Genomic DNA, 21,819 nt, shown 5'->3' with positions numbered 1-21,819 from the left:
ATTTTTGCACATTTTGACACCTCATTTGTAGCAATTGACTAAATATTGACGTCACAGCGTACATTTAAATCAATGTAGCCCAAGATTTGAAAGTTGCAGTAAATTCTATTGATCTTGCATTCAGTGTATGGAAGGAAATCTGTGTAATGATATCTGAGTGTTTTTGTATTGTAAAAATTTGTATGTAAGTGCAAGTTTCAAATATGGACCTCACTACATTAAATTGACCGGTGTTTTATTGTTTTCTAGGCTATCGTATCAAATGAGGTGTCAAAATGCGCAGAAATAAATTCTGCTTCCAACACATTTTACAGATTTGAAATACAATAGCCCCTTTTTAAATAATGGTCATTATTTAAGGGGGGTTAGTTACTTTTTTTGAGATGTTTAGTTCTACATCCATAATTTGAGACAAGGTATACCACTGTTAATATCCAAATTCCCTCATAACTGATCATCCTCATACTCAACCCTATCCCTAGGCCCTACCCTGTGACCTGATCCCTTGTCTAATTTAATACATGGATTAAAAAATTTACCATAGCTTCACATCCAGAGTTCCATACTAGGTGCACTTCCTTGCCGATCCAATCAGAAGGAATGTCAAAGGTCAACTTGAACCAGTGTGTCGCCCAGCTATTAAACAAAATTAAAGGCGAGTCTTTACACATGTTGGGGCTTAGAAAAACCTTACAAATACTGATTTCAAGAAACATTTTAAGTTTTTCTGATCACACTTTAATTATAGAGACCGAATGTACATGTTTATGTTGGCAGGGACAATCTTCAGTGAACGGTTGTTGGCAGGGACAGTCTTCAGTGAACAGCTCTTTTCAGAGCCACCAGTAGGCAAGGGCAGCCTACATGTCTCATTCATGTAGGAACTTTGTCCTGAAGAAATCAGAGCTACTCCTGACGAAAGCTTGACAGTTCTAAACTTGTCCGACGGTGAACCCGCTAAAAACTTACCAATTGTTATGAACTCCTGTCGTAAAAGCCTATATCCCACAATATGCACATGTATATGTTCACATATTAAAATTATCAAAACCTCACAATAGTCACCAAATGCATTTTGGTGGTGCTGTTGTACCCAACTACATAAACACTATTCTTTATCAATCCACAATGTTATGTGTTAAATAAAGTATAATCTACATACATTGGTCCATATGCTGTTCCAGTATTGGTTGGTTTACCCTCTGATTTCATCTGCCTCATAGCATCTTTGAATGACACTCTGTCAGTGACTGCAACATGGTGAATACTTGACAATGAGGTTTTGTCACCATACAATCTATGAAGAAAACAACAAAGCATCTGCAAAGTCACAACTGTGTGAAATTTTCTTTTCAAATTCAAATATTTTCAATAAAAAGTTGAAAGCACTCATTGTTATAAAATGAAAATGTATTTTTGAAACAACTTGATAAAAAGAAGTTCCTTGTGTGAGGGGGGTGTAGTATGCCATAAAGGGAGTGATTAAAGAGCACTTAAAGAGCACAATTCCTTGAGCGGGGTGGCTTTAGGAATCACAAAATATAACCCCTCTCTTGAACCAACTGCATTGGCTCCCTGCCAGGGAGAGGATCACATACCTCACATTCCATTGCTTTATGTTTACAACAATGGTTTCTTTGTCTGGTTAAGAAACAAAACTATGATTTAATAAATAAACAACCCTTGTCTTTCACTATCCCTTTGCTATTTCTTATATCAATTCAAGATATGTGATATGATCAAGCAGATGAGTCGCAACATCAGAAACTCTCTAGTTTCATGATCTGTGTACATTACAGACCAGTGTCGCTGACATCTATATCGTGTAAGTTATTAGGGCATGTAATGTACAAACATATAATGAAACATCTTGAAAAATATGAAATTTGATCTTCTTTTCAGCATGGATTCCGATCCAATCACTCATGTGATTCACAACTTCTCATTACAGTGAAAGATCTCGCCAGAAATCTCGACCATGGCTTACAGACTGACGTTCTCATCCTAGACTTCCAGAAAGCCTTCGACAAGGTGCCTCATCAACGATTAATACAAAAATTGCATTTCTATGGTGTCCGTGGTAAGATCTTGGACTGGATAACGCAATGGTTAACATCAAGGACACAGTGTGTTGTTGTTGAGGGGGTAATATCCAAACCTGTGCATGTAAATCGGGCGTTCCTCAAGGGACAGTCTTAGGACCCCTTATGTTCCTAGTTTATATCAATGACATCTCCGATAATACTAGCACCCAAACACACATCAGACTATTTGCAGATGACTGTGTACTCTATCGAATCATAAAATCAAACATGGACACAAAACATCTGCAAAAAGACCTTAAGTCTCTCACTGACTGGGCTACCACTTGGCAAATGTCTTTTAACACGGCTAAATGCAACATTCTCCATGTCACTACAAAAAGGAACTCAATCATTCATGACTACAAAATGGAAAATGACTTTCTGGACAGCATCAGACATCATCCATACCTTGGTATTGAACTAACCCATAACCTCAAATGGTCTGAACACATTAACAATATAACTCTGAAAGCTAACAAAGCCCTCTGGTTCATTCGTCGCAACTTATTTAGATCATGCCCACCATCAATTAAACAGCAGATGTACTTTGCAATAGTAAGACCAATTCTCGAGTACGCAAGTGTAGTTTGGGACCCACACACTGCAGCGGATATTAATAAAATAGAGATGGTGCAAAGAAGGGCAGCACGATTTGTAAATAACAACTACAATAGAACAGAGGGCGCAGTTACCAATTAACTTGTTAGATCAGTTAAACTGGACATCACTCCAACAACGGAGGGAAACATCACATTTAATTACCATGTTCAAAATTAAAACTCAAAACATTGCTGTCCCCATACCGGATTATATACAAACACCAAGGGCATCGCATACTCGCCAATATCATCCTCTTAAATTCCGTGTCATAAGTTCAGCTTCTTCCCGCGCACCATACTGGACTGGAATTCATTACCCTCATCATTACTCGATTGTAACAATCTGGAATCATTTACATCTGGTCTTAAAAACAATAGTATGGATAAGTAGCATAGTTATTTTTGTATGTTTAAGTAGCTTTATTTTAAGTGTAATTTTAAAGTGTAATTTTATTATTTGTCAGGCTTTGATCCGTGTCTGATGACCGGCATCAGTATTGTATTCTCAGTCAGATATTGCCTTTTGGCAACTTTACTAAGTATCCTGGTAGATGTATATAGATGTACGGGTATGGGTATGGGTCCCAGTCCATGAGTACGGGTACGGGTCTTAAGTCAAAATAAGGCATGAGTATAGGTATGGGTACGGGTCCAAAGCCATGGGTACGAGTACAGGTACAGAAATTGGGACTCGAGTAGGGGTACTGAGCAGTGTTCGAAATATGCCTCAAAAAGTTACAGGCCAGCCGTGCTTGACCTTAAAAAGTTACCGGCCAGCTGGGCCAGCAACTAGATGCCAGTCAGAAAAGTTACCGGCCAGGCCAAAAAGTTACAGGCCAAATGGCCGGCTGACCGGCCCTATTTCGAACGCTGGTACTGAGTCTGATGGCAGATCCTTGTTATTTTTTACGATATAAACCCAACATTCAAAGCCCAATTTAACACATCTTATAATATTTTTGAAAAAATGTTCGGAGAATCTTGCTTACTAGTATAGCATGTATTGAATCCTGAAAGTTTGGTTACAAAATATATTTTGGCGGCGGGTGATATATGAGTGCAAGTGAATATAAGCATAAAAAGGAGTGCGATCATTTACGGAGTGCGAAGGAGTACGATCATACTCGCACGAGTTCCTCAAAACTCAAAGCCTGTTTGCAAATGCCAAATTTATTAAATTTCAATTTGCAAACCCTAAATGGTCTCGATATATTGCGAGTGCAGCGAGCAGGAAAATTATTCATATTTTTTTTAAAGCGTTTCCGTACTGTTTTCCTAAGCATTTTTAGAGCGTCATGGCTCCCCATGAATGTGTGACAAAAATCACTTCCCTGTATCAGCTGGCCAAAAAAATGCTTGCCCACCCACCACCCATTTTACCCTCCACCAGGCCCGGGCCCGGGGGGGGGCACTCAACTTTGGAAGTGACGGGATGTGATCCAATGTGCGGACAGCAGTTCAAAACTAAGGGTCTTTGGGTGAGGGGCTGAGGGCCTAAAAACAAAAAAGGGGGTCTTTCAGTCAATGCTCCAAAAAAGGGGGTCTTTCTGTGAGACAGGGAAAATCTTACCAAAAAGGGGGCTCTTTCTGTGAGACTGAGAAAGATTTTGGGTAAAAATCTAAAGGTTGATATAAACTTTTTAAAAAGTCATCAAAATTCTGTGAGAGGTTTATTTCGGAAATTTTCCACCAAAAAGGGGGTGGATTGGTGATGTGACAGGAAACCAAAAAGGGGGTCATGGGTGAGAGGGAGTTGAAAGATGGGGGTCAATGTGGCCGCACATCCCCGTCATCCATTTTTAGTGAGTGCCCCGGGCTCTTTCATTGCACAGCCCCTTTATAATGCACAAATCAATTGCAGTCCCGGCCCCCCGGACCTGGGCAATAGCGGGGTCCGAGCGGGGACTTGGCCGGGGATGTAACAGCTCAATGTGTCCCAGCAGTGCTGGGACGTAGCGGGAGCATGTACGGGGATGTAGGCCTAATGCCTCTCAAACAGGCCGGGATCTACCCCGGGAGTGTACCTGGGACGTAATAGAAAAGTACTCACAACTGTGCCGGGTTGTATGCGGGGGAAACACTTGTCTGTTCTAGCGATTTACCCGGGGAATACACATTTCTCGATACTTTTGTTTTGAGCTAGTGAAATACAGAGGATCGCAAACAAAGTCAGGCCAACTTTTTGTTTTAAAAGGCTACACAAAGCTATCTGCAATTGTAGACCTACGACTTACCTAACATGCCTATAGTTTATATCATTTTCATATTATCCAACTATGCCGATGGCTATTATGCAAAACATTTGTGAGTTAAGCCATTTTATGTTTGCCGTCTTTACTCTAAAATAACTCCGTTTCAGTTTTCAGGCCAAATCCGACATGTGGTTCTTGTATGCCCCTGAACTTATTTTTTGGCTAAAACATGGAAGTAGTATTGCTAAATATAATATTATTATTATTAGTATAAATAAAAACGATGAATAACAGCAATTTTATTAGACTAGTATTAATTTATCTTTCACATTATAAAAATATCAATCATACGTTGATTTGACAATAAATACGGAAGCGTGCAAGTGTTTTGAATAAAAAGTTTGCATTGAGTTATGACTCTTTTTTTAGTTCTCTTTTAACGAACAGAAAAATTTGGTAGAAAACACAGAAACTGGTAGGCTCTAATGTTTGGCGGAAAATCACACTTTCCCAGCATTTGAGCACAGGTTCTATCATTTCTATGTCAGACAATTTTAAAAGTAGTGTTAAAATATTTTCATCACTATCAACGATAGACGCAATATGCGGTGCAAATAACTATGGCCATCGGCAAGTTGATGGTGTTCTTGGTCGACGCTATCACGAGATTGGGACTTCAAAACATGTTGCCCGGGGATAGGGGGGCGGGGACTTTGCCGGGGATGTACAAGGAAATAGTGCCCCGCCCTGTGGTGATTTAGCCGGGACTGTAACATGTTTGTAAGTTTCCAAAATTACATCCCCGGGCACATCCCCGCTATCTCCGGGTCCTGGGGGCTGGGACTGCAAATGATTTGTGCATAAGATCATCATGTGATGATGAGTTTCAGTTATAATCATGTTAGGCAAAAAAAAAAGGTTTGTCTCAAAGCTTGCACGCGCATTTGTAAAATCGCAAAATTTGAAAAAAAAAAATGCAGAAATTTTTATTTAAAAAAACCCTTTTATTTGGGCCTGCATACTGAGCTGAAACTATGCTTATCAAGTAAAACTAGTACTACCTTATATACACAAAATGTCGATAATTCAGAGGCACAGTTCTCGGTTTAATTTTAGCCATATTGTACATAAGCATATGGCATAATTACATAAGGCTAATGGAACTCGATTGTTAGTTTCCTATTGACCGCCCGCATCACTTTTTCAATTTGACCAAAACTTTCATTATTTTCATAAAAAGTCAATTATCTGAACATTGAAATGGAAATAATCAAAATTGAAACTCTCAAAATGTCTGACATCCCCTGCTGATCATAATCAGCACTTTTCTTAGTTATAGGGTAGAGGATGTAGTAAATAATGGAAATTTAAGGATTACCTCATCATGTATCTAGTGATTACAAAAATTGCAAATTTCTTTTCATTTTTATGAAAACAAATTCAAATCTGTTCTCAATCTGTTGCAAAATGTCTGTAAAGATGATCTAAGCATTAATAGGCCTACCTGTTTTGAGATGGTCTTTCATCAACAATATATACTTTGGTACTGGTGGATAGTTCGCAACGCAAACTTAAAAAAACCGGGCAAAACAGACGTGTCATTTATCGGTATGACATTTTCGTTATTGACGCTGCCCTATTTTAAGTTTGCACAGAAGAGGCATCTCAGTTTTAGTGCGTCGATTGTCAGTAAAATGCACATATACTCACTCTAAATTGTTCATCAAACTAATCCTGCGTTCCTTATGAAAAGAACCATATGCTGCATTGTATGTACAATCACCAAAAAAGATGAAACACGCATCTAAAAAATTCGGTACGTGCAAGCTTACGGGACTAAAATCAAAGTCACAAAACAGCCTATAAACAAAGTGACGTCATCGCTTTGCCACAGAGCCAATGACGTAGCGCTGACATGTACCACGTGACATCTGATCATGTGATATTTCATATTTACGGCATTAAAAGTTGAAGTTGCATTGAAATTGTGTGCTCTGGAAACTTATTTGTTTCTGGATTCATAATGGAGTATTAATTACAATTTCAGCCATGCACGTTTAGGTAAGAAGTCTACATCTAAAGAAATACTGTACAGGACCAATCGGTATCGAAGTACAAATACCCGTGTAATTAATATTATGACAAACATGCAGATATTTAAGCTTCTGGAGCCTTGTACTGTTTATTAATTGCTCTAAGGCTAATGAAAGTCGATTCCCAGTTTACCGTTACCCTACTCCGCTCAAAACAATTTGCCAAAAAATATTTCATTATTTTGAATAAAATGTTGATTTCTAACAAACTTTAACATACAAATAAATAATTGTGGTTTTGAATATATCATAAATCTCTTTCGGTTGATTTTCAGGGATTTTCTTTGCAGTAGGAGCATGGTATATGGTTAATAATGAATTAATAGTGAATACCTACTCAATTCTCTGTCCCGCACTTTTTGATCTGCTCTGATCTCATCCCGTAAAAAATATTGTGAAACTTTTGATAATAGTTGTACAATCACCTTCATGTGGTTGTAAACTACATCTGTAAACTACAAACTGTGATTTATCACATGTATACATTGGGTAGTTATTGGTTTACACCTGTAACAGATGCAATAATGAAATGGTATAAAATAATGAATAATGAAATGGTCACCTACACAGTCATGAAAAGTTATGTAACGGGAAACTGGGAATTGACATTCATTAGCCTAATTGAAATTACGTTGCACTCGCTTTCTGCATACAGATCAACCCATACCGTACCAGCAGAGCTAAGTACGGTATGGGTTCCTCGTACTAACTGGTGGAGTGGTGAGGTACCTAAATTTGGAGAAAGCTGTTCATAAAATCATTGATTTTGTTGACATAATGGATAATGAAAAGAGACCAAATAATGAATAATGAAATAGCGACCTCGTCCTTTTTTTAAAACATCCAATCGGAAACTAATAATCGAGTTCCATTGGCCTAATCATCATTATGATACATTCATTCAATGATAAACATTCATTCAATCATGTCAATCATCCAGCCCGGGTCATCCAGGGAGTGTGTAAGCTTACTGAAATTACCTTCCGCGTAGATTTACATCCGTAAAGTAATCAGACGAGATGAATTTTTCTGCTCTTTCAAGGGTACATCTTCTACTCTTCATAACTTTTCGATCCATTTTGCTGCCCGATTTTGCAATGGCCGTGGAGCAAGAAGATCTGATCGTGACAAGCAAGCTGAAATTCATGCACCACGGCGCCACCGTCCCGGGCACCGTCCACGGCACCAGGACACCACCACCTGTCCTTTGACCCACGATCAATCAGCTGGCCGATGTTAGTCTGGGGCCCAGACTGTATATGGCTTTATCGTGAATATGATAGGAAACGGTTGTGAAGGAGACTAGCTGATGATGGCACATATACCCAGCAAACACCAGGTCTGCAAACACAATAAACAAAGATACATGTACTCAATATACGCTACATGGGGTAAAACATTTTATAAAATTAATGTGGGGTTATACTTGTAAATGTGTTTAAAACGTTTTATACGATGATTTGCAACAACATTTTTAAAAAGTTTGCCAAAAAGTTATTGTGAAATATTAGCTGGCAACTTGCCCAAAATATTTTATCAACGCTTCAATCAGAAATGTTTTGGACATAAATAGTTGGAAGCGCCATATTTTAATAGCGTTAGCTTTGGACATTTAATTATTTTCTTTATTTTCCTCCCGACTTTCAATTGGCTTGCCAAGAATTGCTTGTTCCCCCCTCAGTCTGAGTGCCAAAAAATCTTTAAGACATTGGGTCAGTGGTCTAATTTGCTTCACTGGCCAAATTCCAAGACTTTAATATATGGAGGTGTTTTAGTCCGGGGAAATACTCAAGTTTGGTTTTGGTAGGGACATGCCGCTGAGAATTTGAAAGTGGACCCATAAATATACCAATTTTTCAAGAAATTTGGACCCATTGATATACCAAAAGTCAAAATTTTCAGCCGAATTTAACCCAAATTGTCTTAGTTTTTACAAATTTTCCCAACATTTTTGCGAAAATTTTGACAATTTTGGCTAGAAAAAAAAAAAATGGGATATTTCCGAAAAAATTTTGAAAAAAAGGACCCATTCATATACCAAAATAGGCTTTGAAAAAGGGGTCATTAATATACCAAAAGGCTGTAAATATGCTACCCATGTTTGCGGCACGTCCCCGTATGGTCATTTGTACTGAGTACCCCCCCCCAGGTTTTAGTGCAACTATTGGCAGATTGGAGGAGGGGGGCGGGGGGTAATGTGACTTCATTACATCTTCTCTGCTTCAATACAACCTGAGCACTCCCTTTTAAAGAGATTTGTGTTGAGATCTCGGGGGAGGGTACTCGGTACAAATGACCATCGGGACGTGCCGCAAACATGGGTAGCATTTTCAGCCTTCTGGTATATCAATGACCCCTTTTCAAAGCCTATTTTGGTATATGAATGGGTCCTTTTTTCAAAATTTTCTCAATTTTTTCGGGGAAAACAGCCCAATTTTTCTTAATCTAGCTAAAATTTTCAAAATTTTCCCAAAATTTGTAAAAACTAAGACAATTTTGGTTAAATTCGGCAGAAAATTTCGACTTTTGGTATATCAATGGGTCCATAAAATCACACTCAGACTGTGGGGAATTTGAGTGACATCAGTGCAGTCATAGGGCACAGTGTCATCGCCCCGATATCTTCATGGCAGAAATCACCATGGTAGGTTGAATCCACCGCCACGCATGGCCATTTTGTATCAACCTGTTTAATAGTTTTGAGTCGCATAATGGGCCGAAGGACATCTGACTAAGGCTACTGACAATAGCCCCGATTAGGCCGGTGACTGACCTCGCCGAGTCGAGCATGGTACATAGCTGTACATGTACGCCATAGATCATATGTGACCATCCTCCACAACTGAGCCCGGATGTCGCCAGTGCCACTATTGAGATATGCTCCATTGAACTTAACAATAAACAATAGGAAACAAAGGATTTATTGACTGCTTTATTGATTTTTCACTAAAAATGTCAAGTACTATATAATAGACATGATATACATCGTTTTAAAGCTAATTTCAAGCAGAATATTTTGGTTGAATATCTCAAAAATGATGATTGGCGACTTCAGGGCTCAGTTGTGCTGGATGGTCACATATGCTTTTAGACTATCTTCACGATTGGCCTATACACTACGCTATATATAAATCAGAATTATTGTCAGTTTTTGACTCAAGACGCAAGCTTCTATCTCAAGACGCAAGCTAACAACTATCATATCTGTTCAAAATATATATTCAAGTGCAAGGAACCATATCTGGTTTCTTTATACGAAATCATTTACGGAGATATTCATCATTTTCTACCCGGTATCCAAATATTTTCGTCTCATATCAAACTCGTGCATAGGACATTCACGTGTATCGATCCCGGGTATTGATTTTAGTATCTCTGCAGAGAAAGTAATTATTAATATTAGCCAGGTGATGTCGGTGTGTAGGGGCAATCGATTGCAAGTAGAAAATCCCATAGGAAAAGTGCTGAAAAATGGCTTGTGCCCCCCAATCAGACTCGATGCCCCCAAATCACGGTTGGTGGGGGAAGCGTGGGTCATCATATTGGGGGGGCACCAAGTTGGTGCCCCCCCCAATATGATGACCCACGCTAGCTACGCCATTGATTGACATGATCATCAGACACAAACCAGTTTATTTCTGGCTTATTGTAATGTTAGTTTGGTTGGTTGAACTGAAACTAAACATTTGTCACCTGGCCATTGTTTTATAATGAGAGAGCATTGAAATAAACACACAACACTATTTATTTACAAAGCTTCATATAAAGTTTTTATTCACATTTTCACTTGGTGCCATAAAAAGATGTATCACAAACATATCTTTATTACCCATGTGGATGCACTTTCTACATACACAGTGTTTATGGAACTTTCATAATCTCACTTACTTTATAACTATATCACATAACCATTGGCATCAATCCCAGGGTGGATGCGGGGATATGCCCCCCACACTTATTGGTAAAATTACCTATTTTTATTTTGGCCACTTTTCAACAATTTTGGCCGGGTGCCCCCCCCCCCCTCATTTCAAGCCAGGCCGGATTGGCGCTTCACTAATGCACATAAGATTCTGTAGATGGCTACAGTGATGAATTACCCACGGACCATTAATGCTATCTACTGCTGATAGCAACAGTGATGGATTACCTTATGGACCATTAATGCTATCTACTGCTGATGGCAACAGTGATGAATCACCCATGGACCTTTAAAGCTATCTACTGCTGATAGCAACAGTGATGGATTACCCATGGACCACTAAATGCTATCTACTGCTGCTAGCAACAGTGATGGATTACCCATGGACCACTAAATGCTATCTACTGCTGCTAGCAACAGTGATGGATTACCCACGGACCTTTAAAGCTATCTACTGCTGATGGCAACAGTGATGAATCACCCATGGACCTTTAAAGCTATCTACTGCTGATGGCAACAGTGATGAATCACCCATAGACCACTAAATGATGAATCACCCATGGACCACTAAATGCTATCTTCTGCTGATAGCAGAAGAATGTCTTCCAATTCATGAAAACAATAGATAATCAGCTTATCGGATTAAAAGCTTAAAGGGAAGGTCTTGCTGCTCAGCGAGTGTTTGTAATTATCAGAAGGTTTTCTCCAAATTCATTCTCTAATGATGTACCTTATATGTATAGGATCACTTTAAACTGGGTTTATAAACTGGGGTGGTAAACATTTTCAGAAAATAGATTTTTAGATTGAAATTAAGTTATCAGCTAACACAATATCATCCACTTGAAAAATGTTTTTCCAAATTAATATGCAATGATATGACTTTTGATATACAAACAATATGACTTTTCAGTTGCATTTTGGAATAAAGATAAATAAACACAAGAATAAGAGCTATATAACATGATGACAAAGACCAAGTTCAACAATGCTCTTCACAAGATCCCTCTCTTAATCTGTCCCCGTATGGTTTGGTGGATATATCCTTCTGAATGTTAGGTTGATTCTTGGTTGGCATTCTTGTGTCTCTTGAAGAATACAATGCTGAAAACAAAACAATTTAATATTGATTAGCCAATTTACTCCCCTGACATTGATTTCAGGCTCTGCTAAAACTCTCTGCAGTTTGGGAGAAAAACAATTACAGCAAAGCTATGTACAAGTACCTCCCAGGGAATAAACCTTGGAATGAATTACATTGCAATGTTTTCACAAGACTGGGTGCCATACTAATCATGTTGTGGCACAAATAACCATTTTATCACAATTATCAAATTAGTAAATTACTTCATTTTAATAATAAGGATCAACCAAGCATCGATGGTTGATCGAAAGATCGAACAATTTTGTTTCTATTGTCTAACAGAAAATGAAAGCTTCATTCTTTTTTTGCATTTGTCCAATCTAAATAAATTCAGTATGATTGATCAAGTGGATGTAGTATGCCCATTGTTATTTGTTGTTGTAAGGTAGGTAATGGGGATACAAATCCTGCACAAGAACAAATAAAGACAATGGGGAGCGATTGCTCGCTACAAGAGGAAACTGAACATATTTAATAAGAAAGAATGAACAGTTTACAAACCCAAAGTATTACAATTAAACATGACAACAAATAAACACAAATCGTACTGGGGAAACGATTAAGCATCAGTAATGATCTCCTTCACCTGTGCACTTGCGTAATATTTGTTTGTGTGTATTGTATACCTCGACTGCTTACATTAGACCCAGTTTTTACCACCGTTTATCAGTGGGAGCTGGTAGCCCAATGGATAAGGCGTCCATCTCGAAATTGGAAGGTCGTGGGTTCGATTTCCACATTCCCTTGCTTTTTTTTCAAGTTGGGTTATGTGCCGGTCGGGATTTGTGTTTATTTGTTGTCATGTTTAATTGTAACATGGTTGTTAAACTGTTCATTCTTTCTTACTTGTTGTTGGTGAAATCGGGATGGATAATTCAGCCCTCTTTGGATCCTATTTCCTCTCCAAACCATCATGAGATATATCAAGCTTTTGACTCATTGGATCAACCACGCTGGTTCTTTAATATAAAATAATAACAAACAGAGAGAGAGAGAGAGAGAGGGGGGGGGGGTATTATATTGATTACCTCCCAATCTTGTTGAGTTGCTCCTTTCATAACCAGTAAACTACCAGCACAAAGTGGAAATGTATATGTAACATCATTATTTTCCTACATTGAAATGGAAATAAAACAAAAATAGCAATGTTAATCATTGTGTTGGCCTTCCAGCTAATCTAATTGTTTGTGTTTGTTTAATTCTTAGTTTGTGTAAGGTATAGTTTACCATGGAGAGTGATGGAAAATGGTGATTGTTACAAACAAAGCTGAGTTTGTTTCTTTGTAAGTAAAGCAAAGAGAAGAAACTGATGCAGTTCAAGGAACTAAAGTAAAATGATTCCAATTAGCAGCCTGTAACATGGGCTTAAGGGGCTGTGCAATAATTATGAGCCCTGGGGGAGGGTAAAATTGGGGGGGCAAGAAATTTTGGCGAGCCAAAAGGGGGGCAAGCAATTTTGGCAAGTCGAGAGGGTGGGAACAAGCGATTTTGGCACACATTCATGGGGCACCTTTTAAATAAAACGCTCTAAAAAGGTTTAGGAAAACAGTACGGAAAGCGCTTAAATATGCAAATTTTCCTCCTCGCTCGCTTAACATACATCTAGACCATAATGTTCGCGAATTGGGAATTAGGGGCAAAGATTTTTGGCAGGCTGAGGGGGGGAAGCGATTTTGGCAGGCTGAGTGGGGGGGGGCAAGCAATTTTTAGGGGGCTCATAATTATTGCACAACCCCTAAGTTATATTTACTTGTATTTAACATTTATCTACTTAAAGGAGGATTTTGTGATCCTATCATCCTCTTTTTTATGACATTTTTCAGAAGATATCCACGAAAAAAGCTTATTCCCAAAATTTCAGTTGATTCCGATTTTGCGTTTGCGAGATATGCATGATTATGTGTATTATACTGCTCCATAGGCCACTGTTGTAATTTCGTTCTGGTATACCAGAATGAAATTCAAATTCTACGATATTTTTTTCCAAACGAAATGACCTGCAAGAAATTTTTGGTTTGGTACATAAACATTATGTAGCCAGAGGTTTCCCATGGTATAAAAATCTCAATTTTCTTTGAGAAAAGTGGGGGATGAGGCTGTGGATCACGAAATGCCCTTTTTAATTACATCACAATTAATTATACCTTATTGTTGTTGATTCTCCTGAGGACAAACTGTCTTGTCTCTCCTAGTGACACTGATGCAATAGTGGGATGTAGTCCTAACTCTGGTTCCCCATCAGTATGCCATGACACATAGTCATGTTTATCACGATATAAATTACATAGTACCGAATTCAAATCACAATTGATTTGTTCTTCTAGTTTGGTTTTGATGCTCTGCAATGCGGAAGGCCACTATAAAGGTATAGAACAGAAAGGGTTAATATTTTGCCTATATCACCTACAAATTGACAGAGTAATTTACTGGTGAGGCCTGTGAGGTCATGGTGGACTAGGGGTGGGGGCTCAGCCTCATAATCTGAAGGTTGTGTGTTCCAACCTAGACAGTGCAGTGGTGCTATCGCGTTGTGCCCTTAGACAAGGCTCTATAGCCGTGTTCAGACGTAGGGTATTTAACTCGAGTAAAGGGGTATTTACCTCGAGTAAAGTGCCCAGTCGGGTAAGCTTCGTGATAAATGTCGAGTTTGTGCCCGTCTGGACAGTAGTCGGGGCAGTTTATCCCGACCTTAACCCGACTGATTTACCTCTGAAAAAAGTCAGAGGTAAATCCTTAACCTACCCGGAGCAGTCGAGGTTGATACCTGTGTGGATCGCACTAGAGGTAACAGTCGAGGTAACATCTGCAGATTTGACCTCAATACAAATTAACCATCGGCGTTCAGTCAGTTCTTGCTCTAAACTACTTTACATGAATCAAGGCGTGCGTTTGTTTCTTCGCTGAAGAGTGTAGGCCTAATGACCCTGCAAATACATGTTAAATACAAAACTTTTTAATAGCATTTAAATGTCGGGTTATATAAAGATCATGAATACGTTTTTTAAAACATTATATTTGGGCAAATATTTTGGTAAAATATTTTGTCAACAGCAGGGGTGTGATTGGTGCTTTTTGAAAAAAAACCCAAGGCAATGGAGCGGAGCTCTCGCCTGTTGCGGCCGGGGGTCCAGGGGCCACTCAAGGGCCCCTGGTGGAATCAGGGGCAACGCCCGTGGGGGTCTAGGGGCTAAGGCCCCAAGCCAGAGGGGTTTACACACTTGAGCACCACTGGAGATGCAATTTCATGTGGTAAAATGCAAAAATGAGAAACTGTTAAAATACTTCACTTTATAGTATAAAAACATTTATTATCTGCGAATACATACTTCCAGTATCATATCATTCACATGAGAAATTGCATCACCATTTTTGCACAGTACAGTGTGTCTATAAATCATCCATTTTCATTTTAAAATTGGAGATTTTCTCATATCTGGAAACTGAAAAAAAAATTTTTTATGAAAATCCGGATTTTTTTTAATCCCAAAAATCGAAATCCGGAAAAATCACACCCCTGCAACAGTTAAATCAAATTCTTTTAGAATGTTTTGCATCACTTTTTCCATTTTCCGTTGCGAATTTTACTCGAATGAAATTGGTATACAATCGGACTGCATATTTACTTTTAGAACCTGCGCGCTACTTCCGGAAATTATCCCTGGGTACAAAATGGTCGTGGTAAATTCACGTCAGCAGGTCGTGTTAGAAGGTCGGGGTAAGCTATGTATGGACAATCAGTCGAGTTAGCGAAAATATTTGTGGTATTTTATCACGGGTTGTAAAAAATTTAACTCGAGTAATAATTCGGGTCTGAACGTGCCTTATATTGTCTCTCTCTATCCAGGTGTAAAAATGGATACCAGGAGTGACAAACTCCTCACACAACAAATTTATTCAGGAAAGTCCAAATAAAAGAGAAATAAGCACTTCGGTATGTGAGCATTGGTCTGGCATGACTTTACTGACAAAAGTGATGTGAAATACTGCATAGAGGATACAAGATAAAACATTATATCAAGTAAATGTGGATTAAATATATATGCATAGCTCAGATTGCTAATGGTAAAATGTTTTTAAGGGGGTACTACACCCATGTGGTAAATTTGTGACTATTTTTGCATTTTTCTTAAAAAATAATTACACACTGGTAACAAAAGTTATGTATATGGCAAGGAATCCAATTACTACACTGAAATTTCAGTGACGCAAGACAAGCCGTTCAGTATATATGATAGGAAACGAGGTACATCCTAGCGGTACCTTATTTCTGATCATAAATAACAAACCCCTTGTCTTGGGTCACTGAAATTCGTGTAGTAATTGGATTCCTTGCCCCTATAATATACATAACTTTTGTTACCACTGTGTTATTAGTTTTGAGAAAATGCAAAAATAGACACACATTTATCGAGGGGTGTAGTACCCCCTTAAGAAATGGGAAACCACACCCCTTCATTGCCACTCCTCAGTAGCAATACCAGTCAGAACTCTTTCCCCCAGTTGCACTCCTAATAAAAACCCAAAATTACAATTTTGCACATAATTTGTTGATATTGCCTCCCCCCTGAAATTCACTTTGCTCTCCCATGCCCCCTCTCCCACCCCCAAAAAAATCCTGACACCGCCACTGCCACTCCTAAAAATCAACATGAAAAAATAATTTTGGATTGTGGTTTGGAAAAGTAATCAAGCAGTTTATTATCAAGTACTTTTTTTCTACTGCCACTAGGATATCACACCATTGACTACCAATGATAATGGCACCATCTTCCCATTTTACACCTGGGTGGAGTGGGAGAATTAGCGAGATGAAGTGTCTTATCAAAGGAGACATGTTGGCCCTACCTAATTAATAGTATGAGTGGAATGCCCTAACCCCGGTCCTAACCATTTGTTTTTATACTACACGTAGTTAATTTTGAGTTTATATTCCTGTTTATGTGATTTATGTTCTTTTATCAAGTTGCACACTAAATACAATCAGCTATTGGGGACTACTCACATTCATGTTGGGTTCGTGTGTTACGGCACCATATGTATAGGGATGTTCACCATACCAAGCTATTTGTTTGGGTTCCAGTTCTGTCACACCTGTATACATAATACAAATAACCAAATTATTTTTAAAATCTATTACATCATGTACATTAGGCCAAAAAAAAAAAGGTTCGTCTCAAAGCTTGCGCGCGCATTTGTAAAATCCCACGATTTGACAAAAAACAAATGCGGACATTTTTTTTATTTCAAAAAAAAATTTTTTATAGTTTTTTCCAGAAAAAATCGTCGAAAATCAGACTTTTTTTTCTAAATACTATGAAAAAAGTCAGGAATAAAAAAAAAAAAAAAAAAAAAAAAATCGCATTTCGCATTTGTTTTAAATTTCTCGTGAGCTTTGAGACAAACCTTTTTTTTTTTTTTGCCTTACACAGTAGCAAAGTAAAGATAACATGGCGGACGGGGTGGGGGGGTGGGCTATTTCCCCATAAAAGATCATTCTTCAAATCCTGCATTCTTACCGGGGCACTTCAATATGAAATGGATATAGGTGTAGGGCTGGCACTTTCGCAGTAAGGGGCATCGGTGAGAGTGAAATGTAGAAAATATGGGGTCATTGGGTTAGAGCATTATCTTTGGCATTCGGTTAGAGAGCAAAATGTAAAATATATAAGAGTCATTTGGTGAGAACATTACCTTTTTTTTAATGGAATCTTTGGGTGAGAGCTAAAACAGCGCCACAGATCAAATTTTTAGTTCTAAATGGTTTCAAATTTCTTTGTTTTTTCAAAATAAGTAACAGAATCAGTGATAAATGAAATTTGCTGTTCAAATTGAACTTGTAAGGGTCTTTGGGTGACAGATCAAATGGAAAAATAGGGGGTCTTCGGGTTACAGAGTATGTGTTTTAGTGTTTGTACAAAAATATGGGGTCTTTGGGTGACAGCGACGCTGAAAAAGGGGGTTCTTAACAGCCCTACATATGTGTCACCTCCAAAGTGGGAGTGCCCCCGGGCCACCCACCTACTCCCTCAAGTACTCAGTCACTATTACATTCATTCAACCAACCATCATTCACCTTCCTTCATGTATGCTCCCTTCACTTACAAACCATTCCCTCTCTGCTGCTCACTCAATCTGAGTTAACCACTCACTGAACCACTAACTCACTCACCCTTATTTGCTCTGTGTGTACTGGGGTAAGTAGTTCCAATCAGGGACATTTTTGTAAAAAACAGGGATGTCCCTGAACGGTCGCAAAAAGTGGAAATTTGTGTAATTTGGCGGTTTCTGCTTTAAAAGTGGGGGGAAGAAGAATATTGCCCCCCCCCTAGTGCCGCCACTGAACCCGAAGGGTCATTAGTCTTGAAAAACTAATAAAAGTATTAAAATTACCCTAATCCTAGCCCTAAACTTCACCCTAACCATTACCTACGCCCTTACTCTTACCTCTGACCCTAACCTAACACCATCCCTAATGCTAACCCTAGCCATAACCCTATCCTAACCTAAAATGCCCTAAACCCAAACATTTCCGGACTAAAGACCCTTTAGACTATAGTTTTTGGCAAGGTTCTTCAGCAATCTGCTGATTTTGCGCTGTTTATAGCATAAACACAGATTTGAAGTTCTGATTGGCTAATCGAATCTTGTTTATCATGACATCGGCACCTCATTCGCCGATCAAGCTGCGTAGCATTGTTTCACCTGGTTTTTTTAATGTGATAATCAGGAACAGCAGTTGGACACGGCTCATTACGAAAACTTCACACTGTGCAGCGGACATTTACAACCATGCATGACTCATAGATGGCGCGATATGAATATTTAGTAGGTACGGCGATTATCCAATCAGCGCACAATGCCAGTAATCGATCACGCAGCAAGCTCTACTGACAATGCACTAGTTACTGATTACGTCACACATGATTTTCAGTGAATGAGCATGATGGTTTCCGGCAAATGATAGACACCTGAATATGGTAATTTTACATACATGTACATCTATTGATTTTTATTGGTTGAAATTGCACATGTGATCTGTTATTGATATTCCCTATCATTTGAGACCGCTGCACAAAATATTTGAGCATAGGATAGGTATATAGCGGGTTCATTAAAAATATTGGTTCCCAGTGTTGCACAGTGGCTGGGTGACCGTGTTATGGCTATGTAATTACCAGTTGCTCGGGCGTAATATAATTTGGAAGATGAGTTAGTAAAATGGTAATATTGCATAGTAATTCCTTATGAAAATTTAAAAGACATCTAGTTTTGAAAAGTTGAAGGGTAAAGGTAAAATCTGAATGTGGAGCTCAAGATATAAGATAGAGCTAAGTGTGTTAAATCGGGGGAAGTTTTTTTGGTCCCTATACATGCTCTGTGTGTTGCTGTGTGAGTGGGCCAAACGTGGCTGAGGCAATTAGTGGAAGATGTCTGCATGGTTTTCGTAATGTGCAGTGCCTTGCCGAATACTAATAATAGGCTGTTCCCCGCGGAAACAGACACAAAAACCTTCCTGATCACCAATGATTACAAATGCAACAGTCACTCAAGCTCACTGTATCAATCCCTTATTCAACCAACCATTGAAGCTTCCTTGTTCTTTTACCCTCCATCACTTACTAAATCATTCCCTACCCCTCTCCCTGCTCCCACTAACTCACCTCCCAGCTCCCACTCACTCAACATGCTCACTCACTCACTCACTCCCCCACTCACTCACTCCCCCACTATCATTGAATCTGGTGAAATACCATTTTTAAACAAATAGGTAAGAAATGTACAAACCATCAAATGTATTGGTGAATGATTCAAAGGTGACTTGCTGTTGTATCTGGTCAAAGAGTGTGCTTGATTCAGCTGCTGACAAGAAGTCTGCTATGTAAACAACACTGTAATAAACAATTAGTAGAAAAGTTAGTATTATATTGATTGAATGACTAGACTTCCATGAACCCTTTCAGTGCATATGTTGTAGGCATATGTATATACGGCAATATTACTATTAGGCCCATTGAGATACTACTGCCAGTAGTAAATTGTTTATCGTTTACTATTTTTACCTTGATTTGCCATTGCTGCAGGTCTCACTCAATATGTAATCTCCACTTTCTCTATAAAAAAAAGAATAAAAAAAGTAAACATCACAAGAATTTTATTGTTTTTTACAAGACGGCCTATCTTATTTCATTCTTTCTTTCTTCTGTCGACTATACTCTTGTGCATATTGCTCATTTATTACTATTTCTTTGGGGCATTCTTTGCTTTGTTTTTCCTTCAGAAGAGTTTTACTTTTATTTCAAAGAACACTCGATCTAATTTACAAATAGTTTATGCTCTTTTAAAAAATTTATACAATCTACATATTATTAGAATACACGGTACTCACGTTATTATTTTCTTTGGGGTGACCTTCTCTGCCATCTTCTTTGCATTAACTTTCTCACAAATCGTCTTAACACAACAGTATCTGATGCAGACCCTTGGTAATGACCCTGGTCCTGCTTTTGCAACGGAACTGACTCGACTGGTCTCGGCTGTACAACCCTACCGCCGACTATGCCTGGTTTTATTTGTGAATTTGGGGCAATCCAAATGTACGCAGTCGGTAGAAATTGGGCACTTCTTTTCCTAATATCTGACGATATCACGCGAGTACACATTTTGATTCAACATGAAGATAAAATAGACATAATCTGCGATAATCTGAAAGGTTCAAACTCTGAAACCATTAGATTCGTCATTGTATTACACCAGATATCCTTGTGGTCTGTTTACATCACGTCCCAGCTACGCTGACCCAACATTGACCTGGCATTCCTGTGACCCTGGATTTAGTCTCATCTCCCGTGATGACCGGTTACTGGGTCAGATTGCGCACACGCGGCTCCTTTATATCGCGGCTGCTCATGATTTAGTGTGGATGAGTCGGTTGTTCGGGAAATTCCCTTTAAATGTTTGATGGTATTTATAAATTTCCCCACACAATTTCCCCGTCTTCATTGAATCCGAAAGCTATTGCACACCGACATCGCCTGGCTAATAATTATTTGGTGCAGCAGTGACATTAAAATGAATACACGGGATCGATAATGCACGATTTTGATATCAGACGAAAATCTTCGGATACTGAGTTAGAAAATGATGAATATCTCCCGTAAATGAATTTTTCTCAAGAAACCAGATGTGGTCTCATACACTTGAAAATACGTATTGAACAGATATTAGGCCTATAGTCGTTAGCGTGCGCTTTGAAAATTGGCCGTGCGCTTTGAACTCAAAATTTGACCAAGACTCTCAATTTTATATTGCGTTGGTCTTGTATGGACTACAGCGCGTAGCAGGTTATAGCGGCACTCACTCAAGTGGAGAGAGTATAACCATTGACCGCAATGTCGTATACAAGCTTGCTCACAGAGCGAGAAATCAATTACCCCGTCTATGTCAGTAGCCTTAGTCAGGTCACTTCGCTAATAATATGCATCTCATAAGGTCCGAATAAAATGGTCATGGGTGGCTGTGGATTCAACCTACCATGGCGATTTCTACTATGAAGATATCGGGGCGATGTCACTGTGTATTGGGGTGGGTGGAGGAAAACCAAGGTGAGTTGACCCGAGGGGCTATTTATGTGCAATAATACCCCCGCTCCGTACCGTGGCCAGGTAAAAGAGGGGGACAATACATTTTTGCAAGAAGGGGACTAGCACTATTTGGCAGATGGAAATGGGGTACTGAACCAACTTGGGCCGAGTCACTGAGGTGGAGATAAACCAACTTGAGCTGAT

At 38.9% G+C, this 21,819-nt stretch overlaps 2 protein-coding genes and 1 long non-coding RNA gene across 3 annotated transcripts in view; all 3 read right to left on the bottom strand.

Moving 5' to 3' along the window:
* Positions 1 to 8,124, bottom strand: part of LOC140165726 (alpha-mannosidase 2C1-like) — a 62,368-nt gene extending 54,244 nt beyond the window's left edge. Inside the window, exons 1-3 of the mRNA XM_072189034.1 lie at positions 7,949 to 8,124; positions 1,163 to 1,297; positions 540 to 636 (exon numbers count right to left, since the gene is read on the bottom strand). Coding sequence (XP_072045135.1) covers positions 540 to 636; positions 1,163 to 1,297; positions 7,949 to 8,115 — 399 coding nt within the window. The 5' untranslated portion in view covers positions 8,116 to 8,124. The remainder of the gene's footprint in view (positions 1 to 539; positions 637 to 1,162; positions 1,298 to 7,948) is intronic.
* Positions 8,125 to 11,052: 2,928 nt separating this feature from the next.
* On the bottom strand, positions 11,053 to 11,477 carry LOC140165725 (uncharacterized). The gene is made up of 2 exons (XR_011860761.1): positions 11,170 to 11,477; positions 11,053 to 11,118 (listed from the first exon to the last, which is right to left on the bottom strand). It is a non-coding gene; the product is annotated as an uncharacterized lncRNA (long non-coding RNA).
* Positions 11,478 to 11,503: 26 nt separating this feature from the next.
* On the bottom strand, positions 11,504 to 20,576 carry LOC140165724 (alpha-ketoglutarate-dependent dioxygenase alkB homolog 3-like). Its single transcript, XM_072189033.1, has 7 exons — positions 20,421 to 20,576; positions 20,095 to 20,145; positions 19,820 to 19,923; positions 17,037 to 17,125; positions 14,179 to 14,391; positions 13,063 to 13,146; positions 11,504 to 11,994 (listed from the first exon to the last, which is right to left on the bottom strand). The coding sequence occupies exons 1-7, from the start codon at positions 20,453 to 20,455 to the stop codon at positions 11,902 to 11,904; spliced, it is 669 nt and encodes a 222-aa protein (XP_072045134.1). The 5' UTR covers positions 20,456 to 20,576; the 3' UTR covers positions 11,504 to 11,901.
* Positions 20,577 to 21,819: the final 1,243 nt, after the last annotated feature.

The sequence above is a fragment of the Amphiura filiformis genome, chromosome 12 (assembly GCF_039555335.1).
Source record: "Amphiura filiformis chromosome 12, Afil_fr2py, whole genome shotgun sequence".
Lineage (NCBI taxonomy): Eukaryota > Metazoa > Echinodermata > Ophiuroidea > Amphilepidida > Amphiuridae > Amphiura > Amphiura filiformis.
The sequence above is the reverse complement of the archived record's forward strand: the minus strand, read 5'-3'. Positions and strand labels throughout refer to the sequence as shown.

Coding starts and splice junctions, on each gene's coding strand:
- LOC140165724 (XM_072189033.1), bottom strand. CDS start 20,455: ATGGCAGAGAAGGTCACCCCAAAGAAAATAATAAC. Junction 19,924..20,094: donor TGCAGCAATGGCAAATCAAG/GTAAAAATAGTA, acceptor TGTTTATTACAG/TGTTGTTTACATAGCAGACT. Junction 17,126..19,819: donor ATTCACCAATACATTTGATG/GTTTGTACATTT, acceptor TTATGTATACAG/GTGTGACAGAACTGGAACCC.